Source organism: Diabrotica undecimpunctata, chromosome 1 (assembly GCF_040954645.1).
Source record: "Diabrotica undecimpunctata isolate CICGRU chromosome 1, icDiaUnde3, whole genome shotgun sequence".
Taxonomy (NCBI): Eukaryota; Metazoa; Arthropoda; class Insecta; order Coleoptera; family Chrysomelidae; genus Diabrotica; species Diabrotica undecimpunctata.
This window is the reverse complement of record NC_092803.1, coordinates 171,028,542-171,056,205: the sequence shown is the minus strand read 5'-3', so window position 1 is coordinate 171,056,205 and position 27,664 is coordinate 171,028,542. Positions and strand designations below refer to the sequence as shown.

The 27,664-nt window shown below is 31.8% G+C and overlaps 1 protein-coding gene across 1 annotated transcript in view; it reads right to left on the bottom strand.

Annotated features, from left to right (window-relative positions):
* The window catches only part of LOC140432562 (phospholipid phosphatase homolog 1.2 homolog), a 114,677-nt gene extending 104,507 nt beyond the window's left edge, over positions 1 to 10,170 (bottom strand). Inside the window, exon 1 of the mRNA XM_072520535.1 lies at positions 9,810 to 10,170. Coding sequence (XP_072376636.1) covers positions 9,810 to 9,866 — 57 coding nt within the window. The 5' untranslated portion in view covers positions 9,867 to 10,170. The remainder of the gene's footprint in view (positions 1 to 9,809) is intronic.
* Between the last annotated feature and the right edge of the window lie 17,494 nt (positions 10,171 to 27,664).

Sequence of the window (27,664 nt, the reverse complement as noted above, 5' to 3'; positions counted from 1 at the left end):
CCCAAAAAGGGTTTGTGCTATATATGGCACACTATGACGTTATGGACTCATTGATTGTTTTTGTAGATATATATCTAAAACTCTTTTATAGTACAATGAATGCAGTTAGAATTCCAAATAGTACTAATAGTGAAGAATCAGATCTCTCCGATGAAGATGGCACAAATGAGATGATATTGTGTCAAGATAGTGACAATGAGGAGTGTAAAAATTTACCAAGCAATGTCAAGGCAACTGTCATTTCTGCCACATCCTCAGATTCCTCAGATGATGATACCCCTTTTTCTGAAAAACTACGATATAAAAGAAAGAAATCTCATAATTGGGTGAAAGAAAATCTGAGAAGATCAGAAAATGATACAAAATTTACTAGTTCTGAAAATTTACCTTCTTCGACTTTACAATTAGAAATTCCGGTAAAATTTTTTAAGTTTCTCTCTCCTGATAGTAGTCTTATAGAGCATATCACAGACAAATCAAATTTATACCAGCTAATATAAAAAAATATGAAATAAAACAGTTTATAGGAATTACTATTTACATGTCGATAATTCAACTTCCATCAACAATACACTATTGGAATACCAATATTGGCGACCGAAGAGTTAGCGATGTGATGAGCTGTAACAGATTCGAAGAAATGATGACATAATTGAAAATGATCAGCCTGGACATGACAGATTGTTCAAAATTAGACCTGTTCTCAGCCAAATCAAAGAACGACTACTCATGGTTCCCCAAAAAAGAATTTCTAGCTGCAGACGAACACATTATGTCAACAAAAGCGCGAAGCCAGCTAAAGCAGTATAACCAAAAGAAACCACATAAATGGGGCTTCAAAAACTTTGTGCTGAGTGGTATTTCGGGATTCAGATATGACTTTAATTTGTTTACTGGTTCCCAGAGTAATATTGTACCTTTAGGAGCACCAAATCTTAGTATGAGTAGCAACGTGGTGGTCAAATTAGCAGATTCCATACCAAAACATCAATATTACAAGTTGTTTTTTGACAATTGGTTCACCAGCATACCTCTTATGATATATCTGACCAAAGAGTGCATTTTACCTTTTGGGAATAGTAAGACTTAATCGTGTTCCTGGAGTTGTGATGCCAGCTGAGAAAGAAATGAAGAAGCGCGGCAGAGGTCATATGGTAGAGAAAATAGCCAATATGGACAATGTGGATGTAAGTGTAGTGTCCTAGTTTGATAATAAAATCGTAACTACAATGACAACATATGCTGGAAGTGAATCAAACAAGAAAGTATACATAAAATGATACCTTGTCCTAACAGTGTTCTAATCTACAACAACTACATGGGAGGTGTAGATCTCCTTGATTCCATGTTAGGATTTTATCGTATAAAAATCAAGTCGAAGAAATATTATTTACGAATATTTTTTCATTTCATTGACATGACAGCCGAGAACTGTTGGTTATTGGCCAAAAGAGCGAAGAAATTTGATTTACGCCTTTTTGGATACCAAACTAGCAACAGCCAATGCTCTATGCAAAGCCGGAAAACCAATTAAACAGAACAGAGTAGGAAGACCGTCAAGTAGTAGCATTCAGCAGATATACGAGAACAAACGAAAAAAGGGACTCACTAAAGAAGTACTCCAAAAAGACTTCCGTAAAGATGGGCTTGATCATTTTCCCTATTGGGATGAGAGCATTAGGTCAAGATGAAAATTTCCAGGCAGTACAGGGAAAAAATATATAGTGTGCACAAAATGCACAATACCGTTGTGTATTAATAAAGAAAGAAACTGTTATTTGTTAAAAATTGTTAAAAAAAAAGGCCGAAATGAAAATTTGTTAAAAAATTTTTGTTAATAACTTCCATTTTACCATAAAAAGTAATACCTAGGAATAAATTTGTAGACAATTTTATTTGGTACAGATAATATTAGATAAAATTTTCTGTAGGGTTGCTAGTTTACAAGATACAGAGCAAAAACTCTTTGCGCCCCTTATTCCAAGATATTCAAGAGTATTCAAGAAGTCGACCAAATTCGGAGCGCTGTAAAATTTAAGAAATTAATAAATTTGTGGTGAAAATTATTTTATAACAAATCCTCTATGATATTGCTCTAATGTCATTTTATTGTAAAATTACCACAAAAAAAGTTATTAACAACATTCAAAAGCTGCGATTTTGTCTTTTTTTCTAAAAAAGTCAAATCTCTAAATAGACAAATTATTAGTAAAATAATGAGTTTGGCGTTTTGATTGTTGATTTAAAAATAGTTCCACTAAAAAACTGATGAACCCCTAGATTAGAGTCTTTTTGTAGTACCTATCTCATACTACACATTTCGACTGTCAAACACGTCCATAAACTTATGTCGAGTAAAAAACTAACTTAAGTGGCCTATAATGCATTTATATCTTTTATGTATTTATAATATCCTCGTTAATTTCGATACAGATTGAACGAATTTAAAACGGAACATACAATTTAATATATGTCTGTTTGAACTGCATTTGAAATAGTGGACCAATATAAAACTTGGACAAAAATAAATCCATACCCAGTGATAGACATTGTATAAAATATCGTTCAACTATCTGTCTCCTTTAAAGGAAAGAGGAGCTTGCCTAATAGTCGGAGAGATAGAGCCGAAATTTTGGAATGATCAGTAATATGACATTTCTCTATTGGAATATATTCATTGTAACTGGGTTAAGACTTTGCCTTACAGGTGGACGCCCCTCGTGGTACAGGGGGTGGCTATACAGGGATGAAGTTGTCATTTTTTTCGGAAAAATTAACGATCGATAATATGGCTGAAAATTTGCCCAGAGTAAGATCTTGGTGTAACTAGACGAAATCCCAAAGGGCGGACGCGAGAGTGGATACATAAGGGGTGGCGGACAGAGGTGAAATTGCAATTTTTGGGGAAAAATTAACGATAAGTAATATGTCCGCCATTTTCATGGCTCATTATTTAGCCCCTAAAAACTCTAAATCCAAAAGAGCGGACAGCTGGGTTGGTACAGAGAGCCATAAAACAGGGTCAAATGTACCACTTGCCTGCGCATTTTAGGTCTCGGTAACAATTTTCAAACTGATTTTATTATGATATTTTTATACCGATTGATTTGAAAATTTGTATGCTCACTTCTGTTACTATTCTGAAAAAGTCAAGTAGAGTTTTCCTCAAAATTTTCCAAAAAAATTTCCGTAAATGAAAATTTTCGTAATTTTTTGAGGTAAAATCTATTTTGTAGAATCCTTTCGATTTTCTGTCAGTTATACCATGATTTTTTTCCAAAAATTTTCAAACGATTTTTCCGATAAGAAAAAAAAATTTAGAAAAACTTTAAAAATTTCGTCATTTTTCTCACTCTCATTGATGTCATCACATTCATCATCTTCGTCACTTTCACTTTCAATAATATCACATTCATTATCTGCTTCATTTTCAATCACTACTTCTCGAACTGATTCTGGCATCTGAGGTCCACTAAACCATTTGAATTTATATGTTTCATCTTCAAACTCCCAACCATGTTCTTCAACAATCAATTCTGTTGGTACTTTTTTATGAGCATTTGTCCAAATATTTGAAATATAATGGGCTCGCAGTAGATGTTGGTGTAATTCATCTTGACATGGTGGTAAGCTTGAAGCATCGAAATGTTTTTTTTTAAAAAGGCTCGTTTACATCATGCAACTTATACTGCCGGTTAAATAGTGAAAATCTGACATCGTTTACTTTTCTTTTTGGAATTGTTCTCGTCAGTCCTGTTCCATATAAGTCACATATGAAAGTTTCTAAGGTTTCAAAAACTTCATTACAATCAAAGTCAGTTTCACCAAGTTGGATAAAAGCATCTTGATCTAGAATTATTACTGATCTAAATGGAACGCGCATCATTATTATTTTAATATTTTAAAATAATAATGATGCAAAATTAATGTCTAAACAGAATTTGTAAAATTATAATTAACTAATGAAAAAAAAAATTCAATCAATTTAAAAGTTAAAAAAAATATTGAAAATATCTACAAAGTAAATTTCAAAACTTAAAAAATTGATAATTCCACTATTAAAGTGATTTTTATTAATAATTATTTGTAAAATGTTAAAGGAATTCTACAAATTGAATTTTAGCTATTGATAAATAAAAATATTATATTTTGTATTTGATTATTAATGTAATAATAAATAAAATTTTTCTTATATCTGAACAACCATTATTTATGCAATATAAATTTAAAAACCTTTTTATTGTAATAAAAAATAAGTAAAATTACTATTTGTTATACTAAAAATATTTAATAGTTAACATTATAAAATTACTTTAATTTTAATAAAATATCAAATATCAAACATTTATTCAATTAAAAATTAATTCGTAAAATATTTATATTTAAGAAAAAAATGTGATTTTTAAAGTAAATATGACTTTAGTTTGAAAAAAAAAAACATACAGAAAATCGAAAGGATTCTACAAATTAGATTTTACCTTTAAAAATTACGAAAATTTTCATTTACGGAAATTTTTTTGGAAAATTTTGAGGAAAACTCTACTTGACGCTTCTCAGAATAGTAACAGAAGTGAGCATACAAATTTTCAAATCAATCGGTATAAAAATATCATAATAAAATCAGTTTGAAAATTGTTGCCGAGACCTAAAATGCGCAGGCAAGTGGTACATTTGACCCCGTTTTATGGCTCTATGTACCAACCCAGCTGTCCGCCCTTTTGGATTTAGAGTAGTTAGGGGCTAAATAATGAGCCATGAAAATGGCGGACATATTACTTATCGTTAATTTTTCCCCAAAAAATTGCAACTTCACCCCTGTCCGCCACCCCTTATGTATCCACTCTCGCGTCCGCCCTTTGGGATTTCGTCTAGTTATACCAAGATCTTACTCTGGGCAAATTTTCAGCCATATTATCGATCGTTAATTTTTCCGAAAAAAATGACAACTTCATCCCTGTATAGCCACCCCCTGTACCACGAGGGGCGTCCGCCTGTAAGGCAAAGTCTTAACCCAGTTACAATGAATATATTCCAATAGAGAAATGTCATATTACTGATCAGTTCAAAATTTCGGCTCTATCTCTTGGACTATAAGAAAGCGATAAGTGGTTTGACAGCATAATAACTGCTTGTGTAGTCTAGTTTTTTCAGTGATTCTAGGCAACCTATTTGGGTGGAGTTTTGACTTGTTCTTGAATAAATTCAGAATCCAGCAGCCCGCTGAAGTATTGGATTTTTATAATATAATTATTTGACAACCTTTTGTTGGCCAACCACCTAGAGCGGAGTTGAGCCGAAATACATTGATTTCGTATGTTCCGTTTTAAATTCGTTCAATCTGTATATAGAAATATTATTATAATTGAATTACAGCTTTAGAGAAATTTTTCCAAAAAATTGGTTTTTTAACTGTCATCAAAACTCCGACCGACGTCAAATATATAATTTTGCTAAGACCCATAATTATTCTAATGCATGGTCCAAAATTGTACCGGATATGTCCAATTTTTTAGGCACTTTGTTACTTTAGACAACAAAAGAATATTTTTGTCCGTTATATGACAATAAATGTAATGTGTTAAAGAAGTGATTTTTGTTCGTGAAACTCAAGGGTAACGGTGGATGACCTATTAAGGATTTCACCATTGATGTTTACTAAAATAACAATACATGGCAGTAACAATAAAAATCCTTGATACAAACTTTTCATAGTAAAACATAAAACTTAAGATCTTAAAGCAATCTTCTTCATACAACTTTACAAATAACAGCCTTAAAATCAAACGGTAATAATTTAGCTATTTAAAAGCAATTTATGTAGCTAGCATAAGCATGAAAAAGCTGTTATAAAAAGTTTGAAAAACTGCCAAATTAAAATAGTCAGCAACAGAAAGTGTAAAAAACTTAGATGTGTGTTCAATCCAAGACCCTAAATTCATCATCAACGACAAATAACTCTAATATAACACATTAAGAGGAAGTATGTTAAAATCAGATACATGCCGTCTTCTTTATTTTCCTCTTTATTCTGCGCAAATCGGGTATTTAAATTTCATCCACCTGCATCAACGTTCAGATTGTTCGGCCATCTTTTTCGGAGTCGGCCCATATTTCTTCATCCTGTTGGTGATTTGTCTCGAGCAATTCTCACCATTCGTTTTTCTTCCATTCTGCTTATCTGTTCATTTCACTCCTTTTTCCTTTCATTTAATACCCAACCATTTTCTCTGTTTAGAAGAGCCTTTCCAGATATGCTACGAAGAACCTTTATTTCTGTTGTTTCAAGCAATCTTTTGGTTTTAGTTGCTTCTGGTCTAGTTTCTGCGGTGTATAGACCTTATCGCAGCTTTATATATTTTCGATTTAGCTTCAATGCCAGTGTTTTTATTTCACTATATTGTATTGTTGAGACAATCAACTTCCGCTTCAACGTCACCATAGAGTTCTATGCCTAAGTATTTAAACTTCTTCCCTTGTTAGATGATTAATCCATTCGCCTCCACTTTAAATCTTACAAGTGTCTTTGATGTTCATATACATTTTGTTTAAGCGGCTGATATTACCATATTGAACGATTTGGTCGTGTGGTTAAATTGATGTAGGAGTGGTTGTAGGGCGTCCTGGTTTTCAGCAACCAACGCTTCATCATCTGCTTAACTCAAGATTTTAATCCTATCCGACTTATTTAGAGTCTAGTGAAACTTCTCCTTTCTTGTAGTAAGATTTAAAATCAGTTATTTCGAGTTTATCAACTTCCTTCACTTTAAACTTTAAGCACTCTACATGCTCTAGCAATGATTTCCGTTAGACAAGGCAGAAAAGAATGCCACGTTATCGGAAAATATTGCACTATCTTGGAAACTTTGTCAGTCAGTGCCAAAAGTCTTCTTATTAACGCATAATTTTTATTTTGTCCCCAAAAATTTTGGATCCTTTCAGCTAGTTTCCTTATTCTTAAAAAATGGACAAACATGCTTTCAAACAAACTTCAGACTTAAAATCTTTCCATTTCTGGTAACTGTATAGCCTAGACTTGTAAGTGTCTACCCGCCTCGGGGTAGATGTCTTTTCTCAACTCCTCACTGAGACAAAACATGTTTCATCCCTTTACGTACGAACTGGTCAGAATATGATGGAAACAGTGAAATTACGATGTGGAGTGAGGCAATGGTGTATTTTATCCCCTCTACTTTTTAATATCTACTCCGAATTTATTTTCAAAGACGCCTTAGATGAAGACGCAGGCAATAACATCAACGGGATTAATGTCAACAATTTCAGATACGCAGACGACACGGAACTGATTGCATCCAATGAAAAAGAGTTTTAAACAGTGTAACCGAAACATGTGTTGAATATGAGCCAAAGCTTAATACTCTAATACTCTGAGACAAAACTTATGGTTATAAGCAAAACACAGTTACAACCAATGAACATCAGATCGTATGGAATAGAGTTAGAAAGAATCCACAATGAAAAAGCCAGAGCTGCCTTCTATAAACTAAAGAAAATTCTCATTATTAGAGATATTACATTAAACCTTAAAATCAGATTAATACGCTGCTACATATTCTTCACATTGCTGTATGGCATGGAGTGCCGGACTCTTACAGCAACACCAAAGAAAAAAATTGAGGCCTTTGAGATGTGGATTTACCGACGAATATTGCAGATAAGTTGGGTTGATCGAATAACAAATGAAATAGTTTTACACCGAATGAAAAAGAGCACAGAAAGATAAAAATCAATAAAAATTTAAAAGGGTAAATATTACGGCCATGTAAGAGAGGTGTAATATCCAGAGAGGTGTAGCCTTCTACACCTTAGAAGAAAAGAGTAAGATCGTCGGAAGAAGATGCCCAGGCCAAAGAAGAACATCCTGGCTCCGAGAGTAGTATCAAGAGACATCCGCTAATTTGTTTCGAGTTGCCGTAAACAAAGTTATTATTGCCAATATGATCGCCAACGTTTGATAACCAGACAGGGTACTAAAAGAAGAAGTATAACCTTTCTTTTTGATTTTTTTTTAATGAATATTGTTAATCTTGATTAGTCCTTAAACAAAAATATCTTGTTCACCTGTAGATTTTCAATCATAAGAACGAGTAAACATGTTTAGTCTTTCATAGAGTATATCAAAACAGTTTCTTTTGTACCCACAAAAATATTCGTTACATTCTCCAAACTTAAGCATAACCTTAAGTTTTATCTGCAAGTATCCTTAAGTGTTCTAGCTGCAACAAAACTACCTTTATAATTAAACGACTCTGTACCATTCGTTCTAGCTTTTTTAATTTTAATTCGTTGATAATTTTCATGCTTTGCATTATTTTTTCTCATATTTTTAAGACCTAACAAACAGCTAACAACAAAAACGTCAATTACAAATCAAACTACAACTACTACTACTAAGGAAGTACGCGAATCACTTACGCTCAATAAGACAATCACGGAAATTTTATGCAGAATAGACGTCACTGACTTACGTCTCTGCATAAACTTCGTAAAACGGTAGTAAAATAATAAGTAAGGATAATTGGTACTTCTTTTCGTTCTGCATTAATCGCTGTAATTTGATATCTCTCTCTCTTGTAACTCTTATGCCAAAATCCGTTCAATTGCTTTTAAATCAGGAAAATATGGTACCTAAAAAAATGCTTCAGAAGTCTACAACACGCCTCTAAATTCGTAATGTTTTACTGCAAATAATCTCCTAAGCGACTGGCGAAACGCAACAAAGTAGTTTTATTATTATTGTTACGTGATCATAAAGGAATTGCTGGTCACAGGATTGCTGATAATCTTGCTAAAGAAGTTAGTACTCGTTTATCAGAGCAGAATCATTTTACGATAAACCAAAAAGCCGCATATTGTAATATTATATCCTATCCAGAAATGTGAACAGGAAATTAGTCCACCCTCTTGTCAAAACATTCTGGACGAAACGCAAAGAGTTATTACAAATAACTTGCTATGCAAAAATATTCTTAAAGCATCAGAAAATGTTCTCCAAAATGGGTAATAATTTTTTTGAAGCCTATATCTTTTGGACTAAAACAAAAAAATTTTAGGTTGTAGTGTGAAAAAATCCGAATTGAAATCCAAAGTCTACGGTTGTCAAAATCAACGAAAAAAATTAAACAGGAAAATTGAAAAAAAATTAGATACCTATAATATGTAGGATTAAATAGAAAGATTCATTAATAAGGAAGCGGTAAACGTTGAATCAATTTATTTTCTGGTTCCTACAAAAAATGATAGCAAACTCATATTAGCAAATAGCACATTACAGAAGGACATGTAAATAAGTCTACTACAGAAAGAAGACCGAATGAATCTGAAATGTCGCTAAGGTCAAGAAATGTCTCAATGAATTATTTACAATTATTATTATGACATGAAGTAAGTACAGTTATATGAATCATAGTATAAATGTCTGTTTTTATTACAGTTATATTTGAAAAACTGTGAACAATATATAGTGCTTTATAATAACATATATCTATATAATTTAAAATTAATGTACGTACCTACTTAAATGATTTTCTTGATACCTAAACATAGTTCATATTGTGTATGTTCTTTAAAATGACCTACATTGTCAAGGTAAACATCAAATAAAAATGTTTTAATGTTGAAGTTTCGTATATAAATATTTACGATAAAATAATTAATCTCTCAGTCTATACGTGCATTTAAAAAAAAACTAAGTTTAATCTAATTCTTTACTATAAGCTACTGTTTCTAAATAAAAATGTAAATAGCAGCTACCGTAAAATAAATAAAAAAAAAGCCACAAATCTACTTACAAAGCACATATCTGTCCTATTGGAATAAAAACCTGTATTATGGTAAACATTATTCATTTTGTATTTGGCCACTGTCAACACTTTACACTACAAACACTAGAAAAATATATAAAAACTAACCTATAACTCGGCAGCACGAACTCGACAAGTCATTTAAAACAAACGAAAGTAATATTTACTCTACTACAACGTATCGAGTCACCTAATCGAAGGTAGCTACGCGAGTGACTCATAATTTCTGTTGAAACTCAGCAATCCGTGGAATCCAGTCAGGTATGCCGAAGAAGGAGTAGGAATCTTGCAGGATATGAGGAATTTCAAACGTCGAAGAGCAGAATGTCTCTCGGAGACGACTCGAAGGCATTACAAGCACCTCATACCCTCGATGCACATTTGAACTCATTTAACCATTATTTTAAATTAGTGTTTAAGTAGGCTGTGGGTCTTTAGGTGGCTTCTTCGAAGAGATGTAGCCGTTATTTTTAGATTATTAATAAAAGGAACAGTACCTATAATAGAATTTTAGACAAAATTAATTAATTAATATATTGCTTATTTTATACTACATAATGCTCTAACGCAATTTTAATACAAATTAAAGACTGTTGAGAATAATTATAAATAAAAATACAAAATTAAAGTTTTAAACACAATATATATTATTTTAATATTGACCAGTAATATAACAAAAAAAATTATAGAGGATAAGCCAAAAGAGGACCGGACATGCAGAGGTTAAAAGCTAAAATTAGACGAGAAGATATCAAAGAAGTTTTTTTATTAAACATCCCATTTAATTTGCAATCTGTAATAGGCAAATGTTAATGAGAGGAACAATGTAACAAAACATGTAGAAAAACTTTCCAGTGGCAATTTCCTTTCACTTATCTAAGGTTGGGTTTGGGAAACTTAACTACTACACAACATTACAATACACTATAAAAAACTACTAAGGTTCGAAAATCTGACAGACAGATCACATGGAAGATGCATTCTTATCCTTTGCTGGACGGTACGTCTCATTAGAGTTGAGCCAATGCGTTGGGTGAACATACTTCTGAGAGAAGTAGGGTATTTCTTCTTTGACAGATTTCATTTTAAGATTACTAGCAATAAGAACACAAAGGCTACTTGATAAAATGGCAAAGATGAGAGTATTGAGAATAATTACAGAACATACGCTGAGAGACCGAAAGAGAAGTGAAGACATTAGAAGCAAATGTAACATACAGTGTATACACGAATGGACACTAAATAGAAAAAACAATGGAATAACCAGAAAAGCAGAATGGGGGAGACCCGTGTGGTCAAAATAGCAAGAGATAAATCAACAATCGGCAAAAGAAGTATCGGACGAACGCGCAAAAGATGGAATGACAACCTTCTGTAGAGGTATTAATCCGACAATAAACAAGCAGAATTGATTATAAAGGGGAAGAATAAGAAGAAAAGCAATAAGACTGTTAATTGCGTACCATGTAACGTTTACGATAATCCAAGTACTTTGTACTGGACTGGAATCTTTGTATGATTTCGATATTTTAGTGGGATGCTGTCTCCCATAGTTGAATTCCGTAGCTCCATATCGGTTTTAAGACGACTTTAGCCACAATAGACCTTCTAACCTAGTATGACTTAGCGTGCGTTCATAACGAGGCGCCGACTCTCGCTCGGGCCATGGGATGGTATCATTTTTAATCGATTTTCGGTAAAATAAATGCATTACTTTAAATGCGAGCGTTCGCCGTCAGTGCTACGCTCTAGGCGAGGAGACGGTGCGATGGTCTCCGTTATGAACGCACCCTTAAGGTAAATTAGCCATTTATTGGTAACTGTTAATTGTGATTTACGACTTAACATCCAGTACAGTTTGCTAAGTTTTAAGCCCAGTGGGTTTCTCTTAGCAAATATATGTATTGTCTTTTGTTGTCCAGAACCGACCATTTATTGTCACAGTTGAACAGGCACCTCTTCGTATCGTGTAGGTGACATGGATAGATTTAATTTTATTTGCTTTAATTCGCTAGGTTTTTAGTCAAGTGGAAAAAACATCCAAATGACTCAAGGTTTGAGAAGCATTGACATGACCTTTGTGAAGTATCATAACATCGATATCATCTGCATATGTTGCAATGATTCTATTTTTACTAATAGAAGAGAAGAGAATTTTAACAATTTTTTTGTATCTTATCTATTATATACGGCAATCATACTTTGATTTATATTATTTTTAACTTTTGAAGATTACAAAACAATGTTTTTTTTTTTCTTTTTTTTTCCACTGCTCTTGAATTTTAAAGGCGCTAAAAATTTTTCATCCAAAAATTACTGCTCCTACTATGGCGGACATTTTATCTCTGAAACGGCAAATTTGAAATATAAAATTCGAGAGAAATTTGAAGAAACAAAATTGTGGACATTTGAAAAATTATTTAAAAACTGACCATTTTTTTGACTTTTTTCAGATATAAAAATTTTAATATTATTTTTTTTTGTCAAATCGTGGTAATTATGATCTGCCATGCAGCAGTAATTCTTTAATAAAAAATTTTTGGCGCCATGTTTAAAATACAGGAATAATGAAAAAAAAAAAGAAAATTTTTTTGTAATCTTCAAAAGTTGTATAATTGTATAAAAAAAGTTTGATTGCCATATACAGGGTGAGTCATGAGGAACTTTACATACTTCTACCATATGTAGAGTCCCTCAGGGAGCATATCATGTGGCCACTAAAAAATGTCAACTCCTCTTCTTTATTAATTAACAGGGTGATTTGTGTAATTGGCCATTTATTTCATTTTACTTTAGTGTTTATACGGCTCATTTGATTTTTTAAATTTTTGCATGATACAGTACACTACTATCAAGCATTCGACTGGTATTAGCTAAACTAAAAAATTCCAGGACTGGCTTTGGAAAAATTAATTTAGGGATTCGTATTAAATATTACATCCTGTATAATTTTTTTTTAAATGCAATAAGTGATTTTCAAACTACATAAATAGCCAATGAAAACGACATATGCGACAATGTTGTCGCACTTTTATTAAATTTTTAGTGAACGATCAAATCTTACCAAAAATAGAACAACCATAATGAAGTATCAAATTATAAGGTATTAATTTAAACAAATGTTATAAATTTCAAACATTTTAATTAAAATGAGTTCCTACAACATAATCTAATACGTAGAAAATTATGTAACATCTTTACTGTCACTTTGTATTATCTCTACGATAGAATCAATTGTTTTTCAATTTTAAATTTTTATCATAGATCGTATTGGGGCATTATTTTCGATAAATAATAAATTAAATTGATTAAAAAGTCAAACCTCTTGTATGTGTTAGTTTTTGTTGATTGTAAATGATTAAAATTTTATGTCAAATAATAATACATTGCATCAACTGTACTAAATAAAAATAAATCCAAAAAAGTTTAAAATGAAGGTTGGCGTTGACCGTTTGACGTTTCTTGATATTTTATACCCATTGTCATTATTGTCATTATCAATTGTTATTTATGTGTACAAGAATACATATTTCTTCTGTCATATCTACGTTAAGTACATTGTGTTAGTTTTGGTAGAGCTTTTGTTACTTTCGTTCAAAATGCCACATCAGTTTTCGACCACAGAATATGCAGACATAATATTTGTTTATGGATTCTGTAATGGGAATGGTAGGGCTGCTAGTAGAGAATATCGCAGGAGATTTCCTAATCGTCGAACTCCCAGTCATCCAACATTTGGGTCAGTTTTTAATTATTTGCGAGAAAATGGCACTTTTCCTAGTGGAACAACAGAGCGACATGTAGATGAAGCGCAGGAAGATGACATTATGGACGCCGTTACTATGAACCCTACAATAAGCACTAGACAAGTAAGTCGAGAACTCAATGTTACTCAATCAAAAGTAAGTAGAGTCTTACAAAAAAATAATCTATACCCATATCACATTCAAATGGTTCAGCGACTACATGCTGGAGATGAGATCGATAGGTTGGAATTTTGTAGATGGATTAACAATAATCGACCAACGCTATACAGGACACTATTTACAGATGAAGCCCAATTTACCAGAGACGGGATAAAGAATTCACGAAATTCACATGTGTGGGCAAAAGAAAATCCCCATGCTATTCGACAACGTCGTTCTCAGTTAAGGTTTTCGGTTAACGTGTGGATTGGTGTCATAAATAACCAATTAGTAGGTCCTCACTTTTTTGATGGTCCTTTAACACAGCAGGTCTATTTGAACTTTCTACAAAATATTTTAATAATGTTTATGGCAACAGGTGGATAGGACGTGCAGGTCCTATTTCGTGGCCTTCAAGATCCCCTGATTTCAATCCCGTTAATTACCATATTTGGGGACGATTGAAGCAACTAGTTTACGCAGTGAATATTAATAACCGACAACAATTAATTGATAGAATTATACATTGTTGTAATACTATTAGAAACGATCCCCAGAGTATCCGTAATTCAATACGTCAATTAACAATTCGGCAACAAAAATGTGTACAGGCTGCAGGGTTCCCTTTCGAAAATCTATTTTGAATTATTTTTATTTTGTTACCATTATTGTATCTTTTCCGGTTCTAATTTATGGGTTTATCATAACTATGTACATATTTTTAGTTTTTTTTTTAAATTGTTCTCCGTTATTGTTAGTAGTTACTGTTTTTTATTGTGCAGTGACTCAGTTTATCATCTCAATTAAAATCTTTGAAATTTATAACATATTTGTTTAAATTAATTACCTTATAATTTGATACTTCATTATAGTTGTTCGTTTTTTGGTAAGATTTGATCGTTCACTAAAAATTTAATAAAAGTGCGACAACATTGTCGCTTATGTCGTTTTCATTGGCTATTTATGTAGTTTGAAAATCACTTATTGCATTTAAAAAAAATTATACAGGGTGTAATATTTAATATGAATCCCTAAATTAATTTTTCCAAAGCCAGTCCTGGAATTTTTTAGTTTAGCTAATACCAGTCGAATGCTTGATAGTAGTGTACTGTATCATGCAAAAATTTAAAAAATCAAATGAGCCGTATAAACACTACAGTAAAATGAAATAAATGGCCAATTACACAAATCACCCTGTTAATTAATAAAGAAGAGGAGTTGACATTTTTTAGTGGCCACATGATATGCTCCCTGAGGGACTCTACATATGGTAGAAGTATGTAAAGTTCCTCATGACTCACCCTGTATAATAAATGAGATACATGAAAAATTGTTGAAAATGTGTCAGTTTTTAGCATTCGAGACGGTAATAGTCCCTTTAGAATTATGGAAGTTGGACAAATCCAAGACAAATGGAGAAACAGTATATGCAAGAACAAGGGAGATGTACAGCAATATACAATCTACAGGACCATAAAACTACTTAGTCACACAATGAAAATATGGAAGAGAGTAATTGATGGACACGGGAAAAAACCGAAATATAGTATTTTTCATATAAAAATGCGTGCACGTCATTCAAGATTTACGACGTCAGAACCCCACAGCGTTGCCAAAACATCAGAATAGTTAGTAAGTGAGGAATTTTTAAAATGTAAACTATTTGTCAAACTACTATATTAACAGTAAATACACTTAGTTTTAAGATTATTGCAACACACTAAAATATTTAAGAAAACATTTTAATACAAAATTAAATATTCTAAATTTTAAACTAACCTCTTTTAGAGCATTAATAGTAAAAACGTCCCGCCAATATTTTTTGTTCAAAATAATCTATCTTATATGAAAGCTTATATAATATGTATTTGTAAATACAATTTTTTCAAATTGTGTAAGAAATCAAAACAAACAAAATTTTTACTCTAATAAAGCGGCAACACTTTAAACAATTTTGCCACACGCTAAACTGTCAAAAAATTTGAAGTATTCTTGTATCAGTTGCGTACAATTTTCTAATATATTTAATTAAAATTATTATTTTGTGGAATATTAGACTTGAAGAGTTATTTCATAAAATTTATATTATTAATAATAACAAATGTTTTTGGTTATTTAATCAATATAATTCTAAAATTTCCAATATAATGATGATTACATTTTTCTGATTATTATACCATGTTGACGCCTATGAAAGATCGAGCAGTTCCGTATGGGTTTCGTATTAATAGCTGTGTTAGGAAAATTTGAAGGTTGACGTTCTGGAAATTTTAAATATAAGTGACGTCACTTTATATAAATTGTGACGTGCACGCATTTTTATATGAAAAATACTATATCTGATAATCAGTTTAGCTTTATGTAAGGCAAATCAACAACGGATACAATTTTTTATTATCAGGCAGTTGATGGAAAAATGCGGGAATAAAGACACAAACGCTTTTATAAATAAAGAAACGTATTCATTGATATTGATAAAGCATATGATAGAGTTCTTCGAGAGATTCTATGGTGGGCACTCAATAAGAAAGAAGTCCGCAGTGGATATCTAAAGATTGGAATAGACATGAATGAGAAAATAAAAACTAGTGTCAGGATAAGTGTGGAAGAGACTGATCAATTTCATAAGAGAGATAAGGTCTTGATAAAAAAGGTTTAAAACTTAATAGGATAGAAACAGAGTATTTAAAATGTTCATTTAAAGATGGACTTATTACAGATAAAGTGATATCTTTGGGTAGTGAAACGATTATCAAAAGTAATAGGTTTAAGTACCTGGGATCGATTTTTCAAAGTAATAAGAAAATAGATGAAGATACATTCAGGAGAATTAGGGTTCGATGAGTGAGGTACCAGGAAGAGCGTAGTGTATTCTGTAACAGAAAAACTTCAATGAAGCTGAAGAAAAATTCTATAGAACAGTCATAAGACCAGATATATACCTAACTGGATATTGGGTAGTTAAAAAGAAATAGGAACAACGAATGCATGTGACGGAAAGAAGAATGTATAGATAGATGAGTGAATTGACAGTTCGCATACATGCATACGTCTAGAGAAGAAATGTCGATAGAAGAAAAAAATGCACAAGATGGAAATATATGAATAAATGTATCAAGAACATATAAATAACATTATAAATAAATATAGGAGAACTTAAAGACGATGAACTGAACTTAGAAGATGGAAAGGTAGTTACATGTTCCAAATATATATATTTGGGGGTAACGATGAGAAGAAATAGACGTATTAAAACAGAAATCGAAGTACTAATAATTATAAAAGAGGAAAAATACGGGAATAGGCGCACTGAATTCATTACTCCTGTCAAAAACTATTTCCAAACAGAAAGCGACACAACTGTATAACAGTATTTTTAAAAGCTTTATACATAATGGATGTAAAATCGGGCAACTCACTAAGAGAACAGAACCAAAACCCCTTGTTCTGGTAGTTAATTTTTGGTGCAGATCGGCAGATACATAGAGAATGATGCACGTAATACATGAAAGAATCGTGGACAGAACAACCGCCCCCATAAAAGAAATACAGCAAAAACAGCTTATTTGGTACGGAAATTTACAGAGAATTATAGACCATCGCCTAACAAAGGTAATATTCCATAGGCAGCCACCTGAGCGTAAAAAACAAAGACGAAAACAACAAAACTTGATGGAGTCCAAAATGCAATGTCAAAAAGAAAGATCTAAGACCAGGAGTCAGTAGACGGGAATGGAGACTGCGGGTGGTGCAGATGATGATAATGATGTGATGATCTACAGAAAAAAATAACAACATGTAATGCAAATGACATACAAAGGAAATCAATCACAAATATCATTAAGAAATAAGAGTACTATAGAAATGTCCCTTTAAGTACATTATTTATTATTAGCTCTATTTTAATATAAAAAATATGTAATTCAAACGCGATTATAGAAATATATGTAATAGCATAAAAAGACCTTCATAATTAAGGCAAAAAAGCAACATAAACGTCTACATAAATAGTTAAGAAAAAATAAAATAATTCTCATAGAGAAAAATAGAATTCTTAAAGAAACAGCAATAAAAACTTGCATATTATTACAAAAAATATAAAAAGTAAAATAAAACACAGTAATTTTGTAAAATGTGTTAGTTTTTCACTAATATTGGACAACAAATTTGATTTACTTATTAAGCTTGAAATACGCATTTTGTTCTAATGTTCACTAATTAAATCTCAGTTGTTTAGTGGTAAAATATTCCTGTTACGCTTTAGTAAATATAAATGAAATAGACATATTAAATCGATTGCTATAAATAGAACTGAATCATTGGCAATTTTTGTTTTTTTTTTATCAATTAATAACAAAAGCATTTTGAACGTAATTCAGGTATCACTTCCGCTAAAAAAGTCTTTTATATAAAATGATTCATTTATCTGAATTACTAATTATTGTATTGTACTCATATGCTGGAGATGCAAATACTTGTAAGCAGGAACTTTCAGTAATAAAGGGTGGAATACAAAACAAAATTTGTTTAAATTTGGAATTAATTAAAAAAATCCGGTAAATAATAAATAAATTAATAAACAATAAAAATACTTTATTTTAAAAAAACATTTTTCTAGTTACCAGTAATATCAACTATGAAAAACACAATTTAAATGTGCCCATCATGTAGATTTATTTCAGTTCCTTTCATCTTTATCAATCATTATGAAAATATGTGTGTATATACATATGTTGTGTGTGTGTGTGTAAGTGTGTCTGTATGTGTGTGTGTGTGTTTGTGTGTATATACTCTAGGAGCTAGCGGGTTTTGAGTATGCACTTTTTTTATGTCCGCCCGGTACCTTGACATTTTTTATTAGGTTTTTTGGTGCGTAGATTCGATTTCTCGCGGGTAACAGGCTGAAAACCAGTCAGATAATTTGTCATTAACAATAAGTTTTCGTATAAAACTATTTCTGCAACTGTCCATGTTAACGAACATATTTTAACTTAATTGCTACTTGAATGAGATACGTTAGCTTAATCAGTGCTTTTCTTGGAAGTTGGTTTAACCTTTCTCCTGTTATTCGGTCATGACCAGTGGTTTTTCTTACTTTTATATTATTAATTTCCTTTAAAACTTTACCAGGAGTTACTAAACGTATGTGATTTTCTTCCTAGGGGACAATTTCTTTAAATATATCATCTTTAAATAAAAGGGGCTGGAATATTTCTTTAGAGAAGCAAAATAGTCTACCCTTTATTGAGAACTTCTGACTCCAGTACCGTCCTATTTTTTAATGGGTGGAACTTGCGTAATTAGTCTTTTTAACCTCATAGTAAATTTTTACAGCGGGCAATCCGTGGAGAAATCATACAAGTTGTTCACTTTATTAAAGAGAAGCTGGGTACCAAGGAATATATTGGATGTTATGCCCTCCTTCAAGATGCCGACACAGCGAGTGGTTCTCCATTCAAAATAGGCATACCATCTAAAACCTCCATTGACTTATTATTTAATAAGGAAATTTGACCAGCTATTGTAAATATTAAATAGTCCATAGAATCCTCATATTATGAACCAACTCATTCATTCGAATCAAATATGAATCAGAAGAACATCGCAAGCCCCGTTAGCTTGAAAAATCCAATTACCATTTTAAGCAACAACAAAGGTAAAGAGGAAAACACAAAAATAGTCACAGACAAGCAGGTCATCGAAGTTTACAAATCTAAGAATAACTTCCCATTTTTATATTAACTTCATTAAGAAGAATATTTTACTATCGATAAATCTGGATCCTTTGAGCCCACCAAGAATTAGAATAAATAATAACTCTAACAGTCGATATCTTCTAGCAAGATTGGGAGAACCGGATATCTTGAAAGCCATTAAACTACATCTGGCTTTTCTACACGACCAACCTGCTTCAGTATGTTACAAAGAATTCATCAACACAAGCGTTAAACTCTTTTAGGCTTCCGAAGGACTTTCTACTAAGACTGAAGATCTACGAAAAATCCTTCTACAATTTAACGATGCCTATGGAATTGGTCCAACTGAGATGGACGTTGATCTTGCTGCTTTTAGGTCCTTTCTTACTTCGGAAAGAATTATTCACCTGCAAAAATCAAGGGAAAGTCACCGAAACTACTATTCCGTTGCCTCTCCAAAACAAAATTTTTAAGTAATACGACGTGTTCTGTGAGACTAGAAACCTCAAACTATTTTAGTGATGACAACTTTAGCATAGTTCTGGTTAATGTTCGTTCAATAAGAAAGATATAAAACAGATAAATTCTTTTTGTTTCTAGAGGAATTAGGATTTCCCTCGATAGTTGCGTTTACCAATCGCTGACTTGAAGTCAACGAGCCTTTTATTGTAGAAAAATATACCACAATTGCTGGGTATGATCGTCCAAGTTCAGCTCATAGTGGCAACCTAATTCTTTCTACAAATAATGATTTCTCTCCTATAACAAAATATGACTTTCTGTTGAATGAATCCTTTTTTGAGTTTTCATTGGTTTATAACAAGAATCTTAATCTAGATTTAAATCTTGCTAAATATATTTGAATCATATGTTTTTACAATACATGTTAATTCTTCTGCAAAAATTACTAAAACAACATCTATCATAATTGATTATATTGTCTCAGATTTCTCACCCCTTAATGTACACTCTACAATTATTAATGCAGGGCTATCTGATCTTGAAGCAGTATATACCAAGTTTGAGACTCTAAATAAACAATCCTCGAAAATCCAACCATTTTTCCGCTCAGACCTTTCGTAAATTTCAAAATTTGTGCCTGACTTCTGGATGGCAATTTCCCTCTGTGGATGTGGACTATAATTTCAGTGACCTTTTTGAATAGGCTTGTCTCTATTTTCAATAAGGCATTTTCTTTAATTACAATTAAGTCAAAACATCGCAAACCCTGGACTACCAAAGGTATCCGCATATCAACCAAAAATATGCGTTTACTACTGTACATCAAGAAATTTACTACCAACGTCTTTGTCACTAAATATATCTCGAAGTACAGAGGATCCTATCTAAAACTTATCAAAATCGCTAAAAAAATGTACTATCAGAATCATCTGGGAAGCTCTAAAAATGTTTCAAGAGAAACGTGATCCATAATAAACGATCTTCGAAATAAAACTAACACAGCTCAAACATTTTCTCTTCCAAACCCTAAAAATCTAAATAATTACTTCCTGAAACTATTTTGTCATACTAAGATTCTATTTCCTATCACCCCAATTCAAAAAAGTTCTCGAATTTATTCTTTATAAGCCCAGTTAATAAATCTGAACTGATCCAAACAATCATTAGTATCAAAAGCAAATCTTTCTGTAATACTGATGGACTATCCATACAAGTTTTCTTAAATCTCCCAAAAAATGCGTTGGAAGTCCTGGTCGTGGTCTCACTAATTAACGATTCCTTACAAAAAGGTATATTTTCTGAGTGCCTAAAGACAGCCATTATTATTCCTCTTCATAAGAGTGATGAAAAATCGAATGTCTGCAACTATAGACCTATTGCCTTACTACTGGTCCTATCCAAAATTATTAAGAGACTTATAAAAGCCCTTACTTATGTCCTTTCTCGTTGAAAACAACATTTTACCACAAAGTCAGTTCGGCTTTTTATCTAATAAATGTACCAGTGATGCTATGTTTTCTGTACTACATAAGGTCTATTAAGCACTAAACAATATTCTTTACACTGCCACTGTTTTTTTTTGACTATGCCAAAGCTTTTGATTGTGTAAACCACGACATTTTGATAAAAAAAACCAAAAATGTTTATAAGCATTTTTTATGTAGAATGAGCCGTTGTCTTAGAAACAACTTTTGAAGCGACCGTCGATTTTGCATGTCAGTTAAGCGCGCGAAATCAATGTGGTAAAAATTAAATAGCATCAATAAAATTTGTAACAGCTCGACGGTAAAAATTCGATATCTTTTAATCCAAATGTCCTATCGACAAAAATCAAGATGCGTTTTAAAGGCAAAGAGTGCCTTTCGTATACGGTTTTTGTATTTTGCCGAAAGTAAACTTAATTTTAATAAAGGAGTTAAATAAATTAACGTGGCGCGATTTTTGCCATTTTTTACGATTTTCTTGAGCTTAATAAAATTGATCACCTTTATTGACCAGTAATTGTAGTAAAATTTTAGAATTTAATGTTTTACATTACAAACGATCACAGGTCACGGGAAATGCATTTAAGAAGAAGGTTTTGGTTGTAGTTTATTGCAGGTGTTTTGTTCTTTTGAAAAACGTAGTAGTGTAATTTGAAAAAAAAGTGTTAAATGTTTTAGATTATTTGTTGTGTGAAAGTTTAAATCCAGCGTGTTTTAACCATATTTTAAATGCCTCAAATTTGTTGCCAAAACTCAAAACTGAAATTTCATGCTATAGGTTTTAAAGGTTAGGCTCTAGTTACAGAAACTTTATAATAGTTAGTCAATGAAAGGGATAGATTGTATTGATCTCGTGAGAATCAAAAAATTTATTTGCGGCAAAATACGAAAACTTCATACGAAAGCTGAACTCTTTACCTTTAAAACGCATCTTGATTTTTGTCGATAGGTCACTTGAATCAAAAGATATCGAATTTTTAACGTTCAGCTGATACAAATTTTAATGAACATTGATTTCGCACGCTTAACTGATATGCAAAATCGACGGTCGCCTCAATCGTTGTTTCTAACGGTTCATTGTACACAAAAAAATGCTTATTTTTTATTTGAAATATTTTTTTCTACGGTGTACTGAAGTATTGATTGAAATTTTAATTGTTATTGTTATTTTTTTGAGTTTTTGTAAGATTTGTGCATAAAATTGTACAATTTTCAGTGACAATAAAGCAATTTGTATATTCTAATTTTTAAATCTAATATCATATGCACTACCTCAGTCTCTAAACTATGTTAAGTATTCTGGGATTTATTTCAAAGTACTTGTAAGAGTCTACAAATTAATATTTGACTCGATATGTTTCAGGTAAATTAAAAATGCAAGCGATTTTATTCCAAGAATACTATTGATTGCCAGATGTACAAATATATGTACATATGCAGACAATTACATTTATTTGATATTTATCTCACGATATTTTGTATTTTTTCTGATACAATTTTTTCACACTGGCAAATGTTGTCATGTGTTTTTGCAAGCTTGCAAGAGCTTGCATCTTATTAAGATGCAAGCCTCTAAGATATCCAATAACAGAAAGTTTTTTGAATCCGATTATTGTTTTAAATGTTGTTTCTGTTACAATCAGTTGAAGAAGTCGACATTTTAGATTCCTGTATGATACGAAGATATATTATGCTAATCGGATTTTGACCGTTTAGATCATATTGTATTACTATATATGGATATTATATAATAACACTTTAGCTATTTATGATCACTAAAACTGAGAAATATGGAAAAAATACTTTTCTTAATCATTTCTGGATATTTTGTTTCCATTTTGTTCTACTTAAGCAACTAATTTAGGCTATTGAAAACTTAAAGTGGTTTAATATTTACAGGATTATTACAGTCTATATACAAAACAAAAATTATTGGTAAAATAAGGGTGATTTTTTAAAATCGAAATTTATGTCGCTTTGGCTAACGGACGACTGGTCTGATATTGAAGATTGTTCTGCAAATGGAGAAGATGATTTTAATGTTGGTGTTTGTGGTTCACTCACTTGACTGAAATTTGCAGTTGAGGGTGTACTCTGATATGGCTCAAATGTTGCAAGGTTTTTATTCTGTTGAAAGAAATATGCTTGTGTATGATATAACGTACTCATTTCAAAGTTCTGGGGCTGATAATTCTGGGGCTGAGGCTGGTAGCTTTGGGGCTGCGGAATTATGCTGCGCCATGACCATATTTCTCTCTTTGTTGTATATTTCTTAGGGATGAAATTACCCCGAATTGAAAATTTATTAACTCCGCATCACTAAAATTCTCAACAATAGGTGCAATTCCCCTAAAGAAACACATGACTGGACTGCTTTCTTCACGATTGGAAGAATCCAGCATCTTGTGTATTTTTGTTGTCAGAATTTCATCTGTAGTTTCTGTCTTCTTCCAATTTTTTTGTACAGCAGAATCATCTCTGACAGGTGGTTTTTCGGGGGGTTCAGTAGGTGGCATATTCGTTCCAGTCGGTCTATGACTTACAATTTTATGAAGGAATTGATTTGCTCAAAAAAATTATATTTTGAGTTAGCCTTTGCTTCTGAACCCGACTTCATCTCTTTCAGTTTCTTTGCACATCTCATTCAATTATCTCTCGCGTTGCTCCACTTCTTTGTAACTTCTCTGTCTGAAAAAGAAAACATCGATGACCAAAATTCTATATATATATATATATATATATATATATATATATATATATATATATATATATATATAAACTTTGAGACTCTTTGGGAAAACAGCTGAAAGAATAGGCTAAGTGTACTCTTTATTCCTTTATTATTCCAATATTTCGTCGATAGTCATCGACATCATCAGGGATAAGCTACAAATAGTTTTACATGTAAAATTGACAATCTATTTAAACTAATTTGATGTTACTTACAATTTGAGATTAGCGCCGTAAAGAAAGCTGGCCAAAGTTATAAAAATTTTTGTACAAAATTGTATAAGTTTTCGTACAAAAAACATGTATTGTAAATTTACAAAAACTGGTACAAACACAAAGCACAAGTGTTTCTTTTATGTATCGGACAGAAAGTCCTCTCTAGAGAGTTTTACATCTTTTTTATTTAATTCATAACCTGGACTTTATGTCATGTAATGTGGACAATGTGGTTAATTTGCAGGTTTAAAAACACTAACCTCTAAAATCTTTTTCTCTCTTTGATGGTCTAAGTAGAGTGGATATTTCAGTGGCCCTTGCCTTCATTGGATGTCTATAACTGTATTTGATTAGAAGCTCAAGTTGGAGCTATTTAAAAAACAATTGAAATTGTTAAAGTGATTGAAGATCACTTTAACAAGAGTTTGATAATTAGATCTTGGTTAATTCCAAGACCTAGTTATTATGTAAAGGTTAAAGAATAGTATAGAATGATATCGTATTTAAAAAAATTTTTTTTGATAAGAAATGTTAAGTATTGTAATTGAATATGTGCTGTACGATTTTTTCTTAAGAGTCTATTGTTAAACTATGTGATAATATGGTAATGTAATAATCCTATTTTAAAATAGAATCTATTGAATTATTTAATTTTATATGCTGTTTGTCAACTGTTAGAAGGAAGGAGTAGATTTTACTAAGGTGGTGGATGCCTGTTTTTTTATTTATGTTGTTCTCTGTTTGTGCTATACAAGCAATTTCTAGAAAAAGACGTTTCTTGTAGTTGGTTTCCCTTTCTAGAACATCTACTGAATCAAAGTCCATCTGATGTCCTTCCTTTACTACATGAAGCGCTAATAAGCAATGGTCCTGATGCAGTCGGCAGTCGCTTGTGTGAAATTATGCGATTTTTTTAAATGACTTTCTGTGTGGCCTATGTATTTTTTATTGCAGTTTTTGTATGGAATGCTGTAGACTACATGTGACATTTGCTACTTAGGTGTTTTGTCTTTTACTTTTGTGTGAAGGATTTTTATTGAAAATACCGGTTTATTGGCAATTTTGAAATTATAAAAAGAATTAAGTACCCTTACTAGTCTGGGTGTGAGCTCTTTGATATAAGGTAAAGAAATCATTGTATATAATGGCGAATTTTTCATCGACCACTGAATGTATTGATGAATTTAGCGGTCGATATAGCAAAGACTTGCTGTTTATTGCAAAATTTCATCCACAAAGAAGAAGGAATTAATAATATCGTCAACCAACAATATTCGCAATAAATTCGCAGATTATTTCCTATCACCAGAAGGGAAATTGCAATGGCAGAATCAATATATTTAAGACATTTTGAACAGGTTACTTTATCAATGAATGTTTACTTACCAAAATCGTTGTTTTTCTTCACCGATAATGTCTCCAAGTCTTCTTGCAGAATCACGCAGATTTCTCTCCATGCTGCAAAATTAAGCTGTTTATTTTTATAGGTTTCCGTGGATTTATCCCATAAGACAGGTCGATTTTCGACCGCACTTATTAAAATCTCCGTATTAAAATCCTTATTTTATACCCAACAAAGAAAGAAGTTTATTGAAATAACGGATGCTCGTCCGACGCGGTCAAGACACTTGTATAAACTAAAGTGGTTCACTGTACTGGTCCGACAAACGTCTTGCCGAGGGGACCGGATACGTAGACGATGATAAGTAGTTAACCAACGAATTGGTTGCAGGTGCGTGAACAAAGATTCATACGAACCTGAAATACACTGAGCAACGTGTAACGGAACGGTTTCAAAATCGGACCGTTGACCGTTGTCGTTAACAAGACCTCATACCATTTTTAATTAAAGTTTGCGTTTTAAACTTAAAACTGTCGAGAATGCCTACTTTATATGCGATACCTATGATTTATTACAGCTGAGATCAATATTGTCTTAATAAAAATAAATTTGTATGACTCGTGTAACTGATACAGAAATGTTGAAAACAGAAGTTCATAATAGAATAAATAGTTTTTTCTATCATCTTTATTTCTAATAATTATTTATAGTAAAGATACAATTAATAAATAAAAATAATAAGTAATTTTTTTTAATGATAAATACAGTATTTTTTATTAGAATTAAATTGAAAATGCAAAGAAAATTATGGGTGAATATAAAACAGTAGTTTTTATTCATGAGCTAAATTATTATACACTACTTAATGAACATACTTTACTACTATAGTTATTTTATATATTTCTACGCTCATCTCTATCCTTTTGTTAACGGCATATGTGTGGTTAACTTGAAGTGTTAGTGAAGTGCATTAATGCAGATGGAGATTAAGGGACCACGATGACGTTTTGCGTCATACTCGAAGCAGCAGATGGTACTTGAAGGGTTCTTTCGGTTATTATGCTTTGATGGCGCATGTGTGCCGTTTACGTTTCATTTAAATGATTTAATGGATTAATGTATTATTTTTTGTCTGTTGCATGGTAAATCTGATATGAAGAACACATGCCGCGTGTCATAATAGGAATAGTTTGAGGCACCAAAGAAAAGGCTGTGACAGACCTCATTAAGTCTGGTAAAACAATATCATTCATATGTTTGTATTTGTTTTACTTTTTACTTACAAAAAATAAATGTGGAATAATGAACATCGCTCAATAGCATAGTGGTGTCTAATATTAAAGGATGATAAAAATATACTAAGATAATAAGATAAAAAGTTGGTCTTTTCTATTCTACAAGCCTGTTTCAGTTTGATTTAGGTATTTGCAAATTTTTTATGTCATTTTAGGACTAGAATGCGGAATCAGGATTTGCTGTCATCTGTAAAAGTATTAAATTTTGTGTTGTTGCTAGATGAAGGATTCTGATTTTATAGATTTTTTTAGCCTTGTCAGGGCGTGGTGATACTCTAAATATTATGCGCATGCTGTCTTCTTGGCCTGTCCATCGTGTTGGAGATCTTCCTCACGCTGTTCTACTATCTACCATTAGTTCCATAGTCCACATTCTTTTTGCTATGTGTCCGAAGATATTTAGGTATGATCGGCTTACTTTTTTTAATAGTCTTTTTATTATATTAAACTCTTCCAGAATTGAGAATCGGTTCTGTGTTCTGTCCAGCACATGCGTTAAATTATTTTGTATCCATGTTTAAGCTGCATATCTATCAATGGAAAAAATAAGAGCATTGACCAACCTGAGCTTAGTGCTAATTTATCTGTAGCGATTCGGACCATTGCTAGTATACGCTTGATTTTTATGGTTTTATCACCATCGTTGGTTATCAGGGAGTCCAGGTACAACAATCTGTCTACTACTTCAAAATTAGTGACTTGGTGTAAGTGGA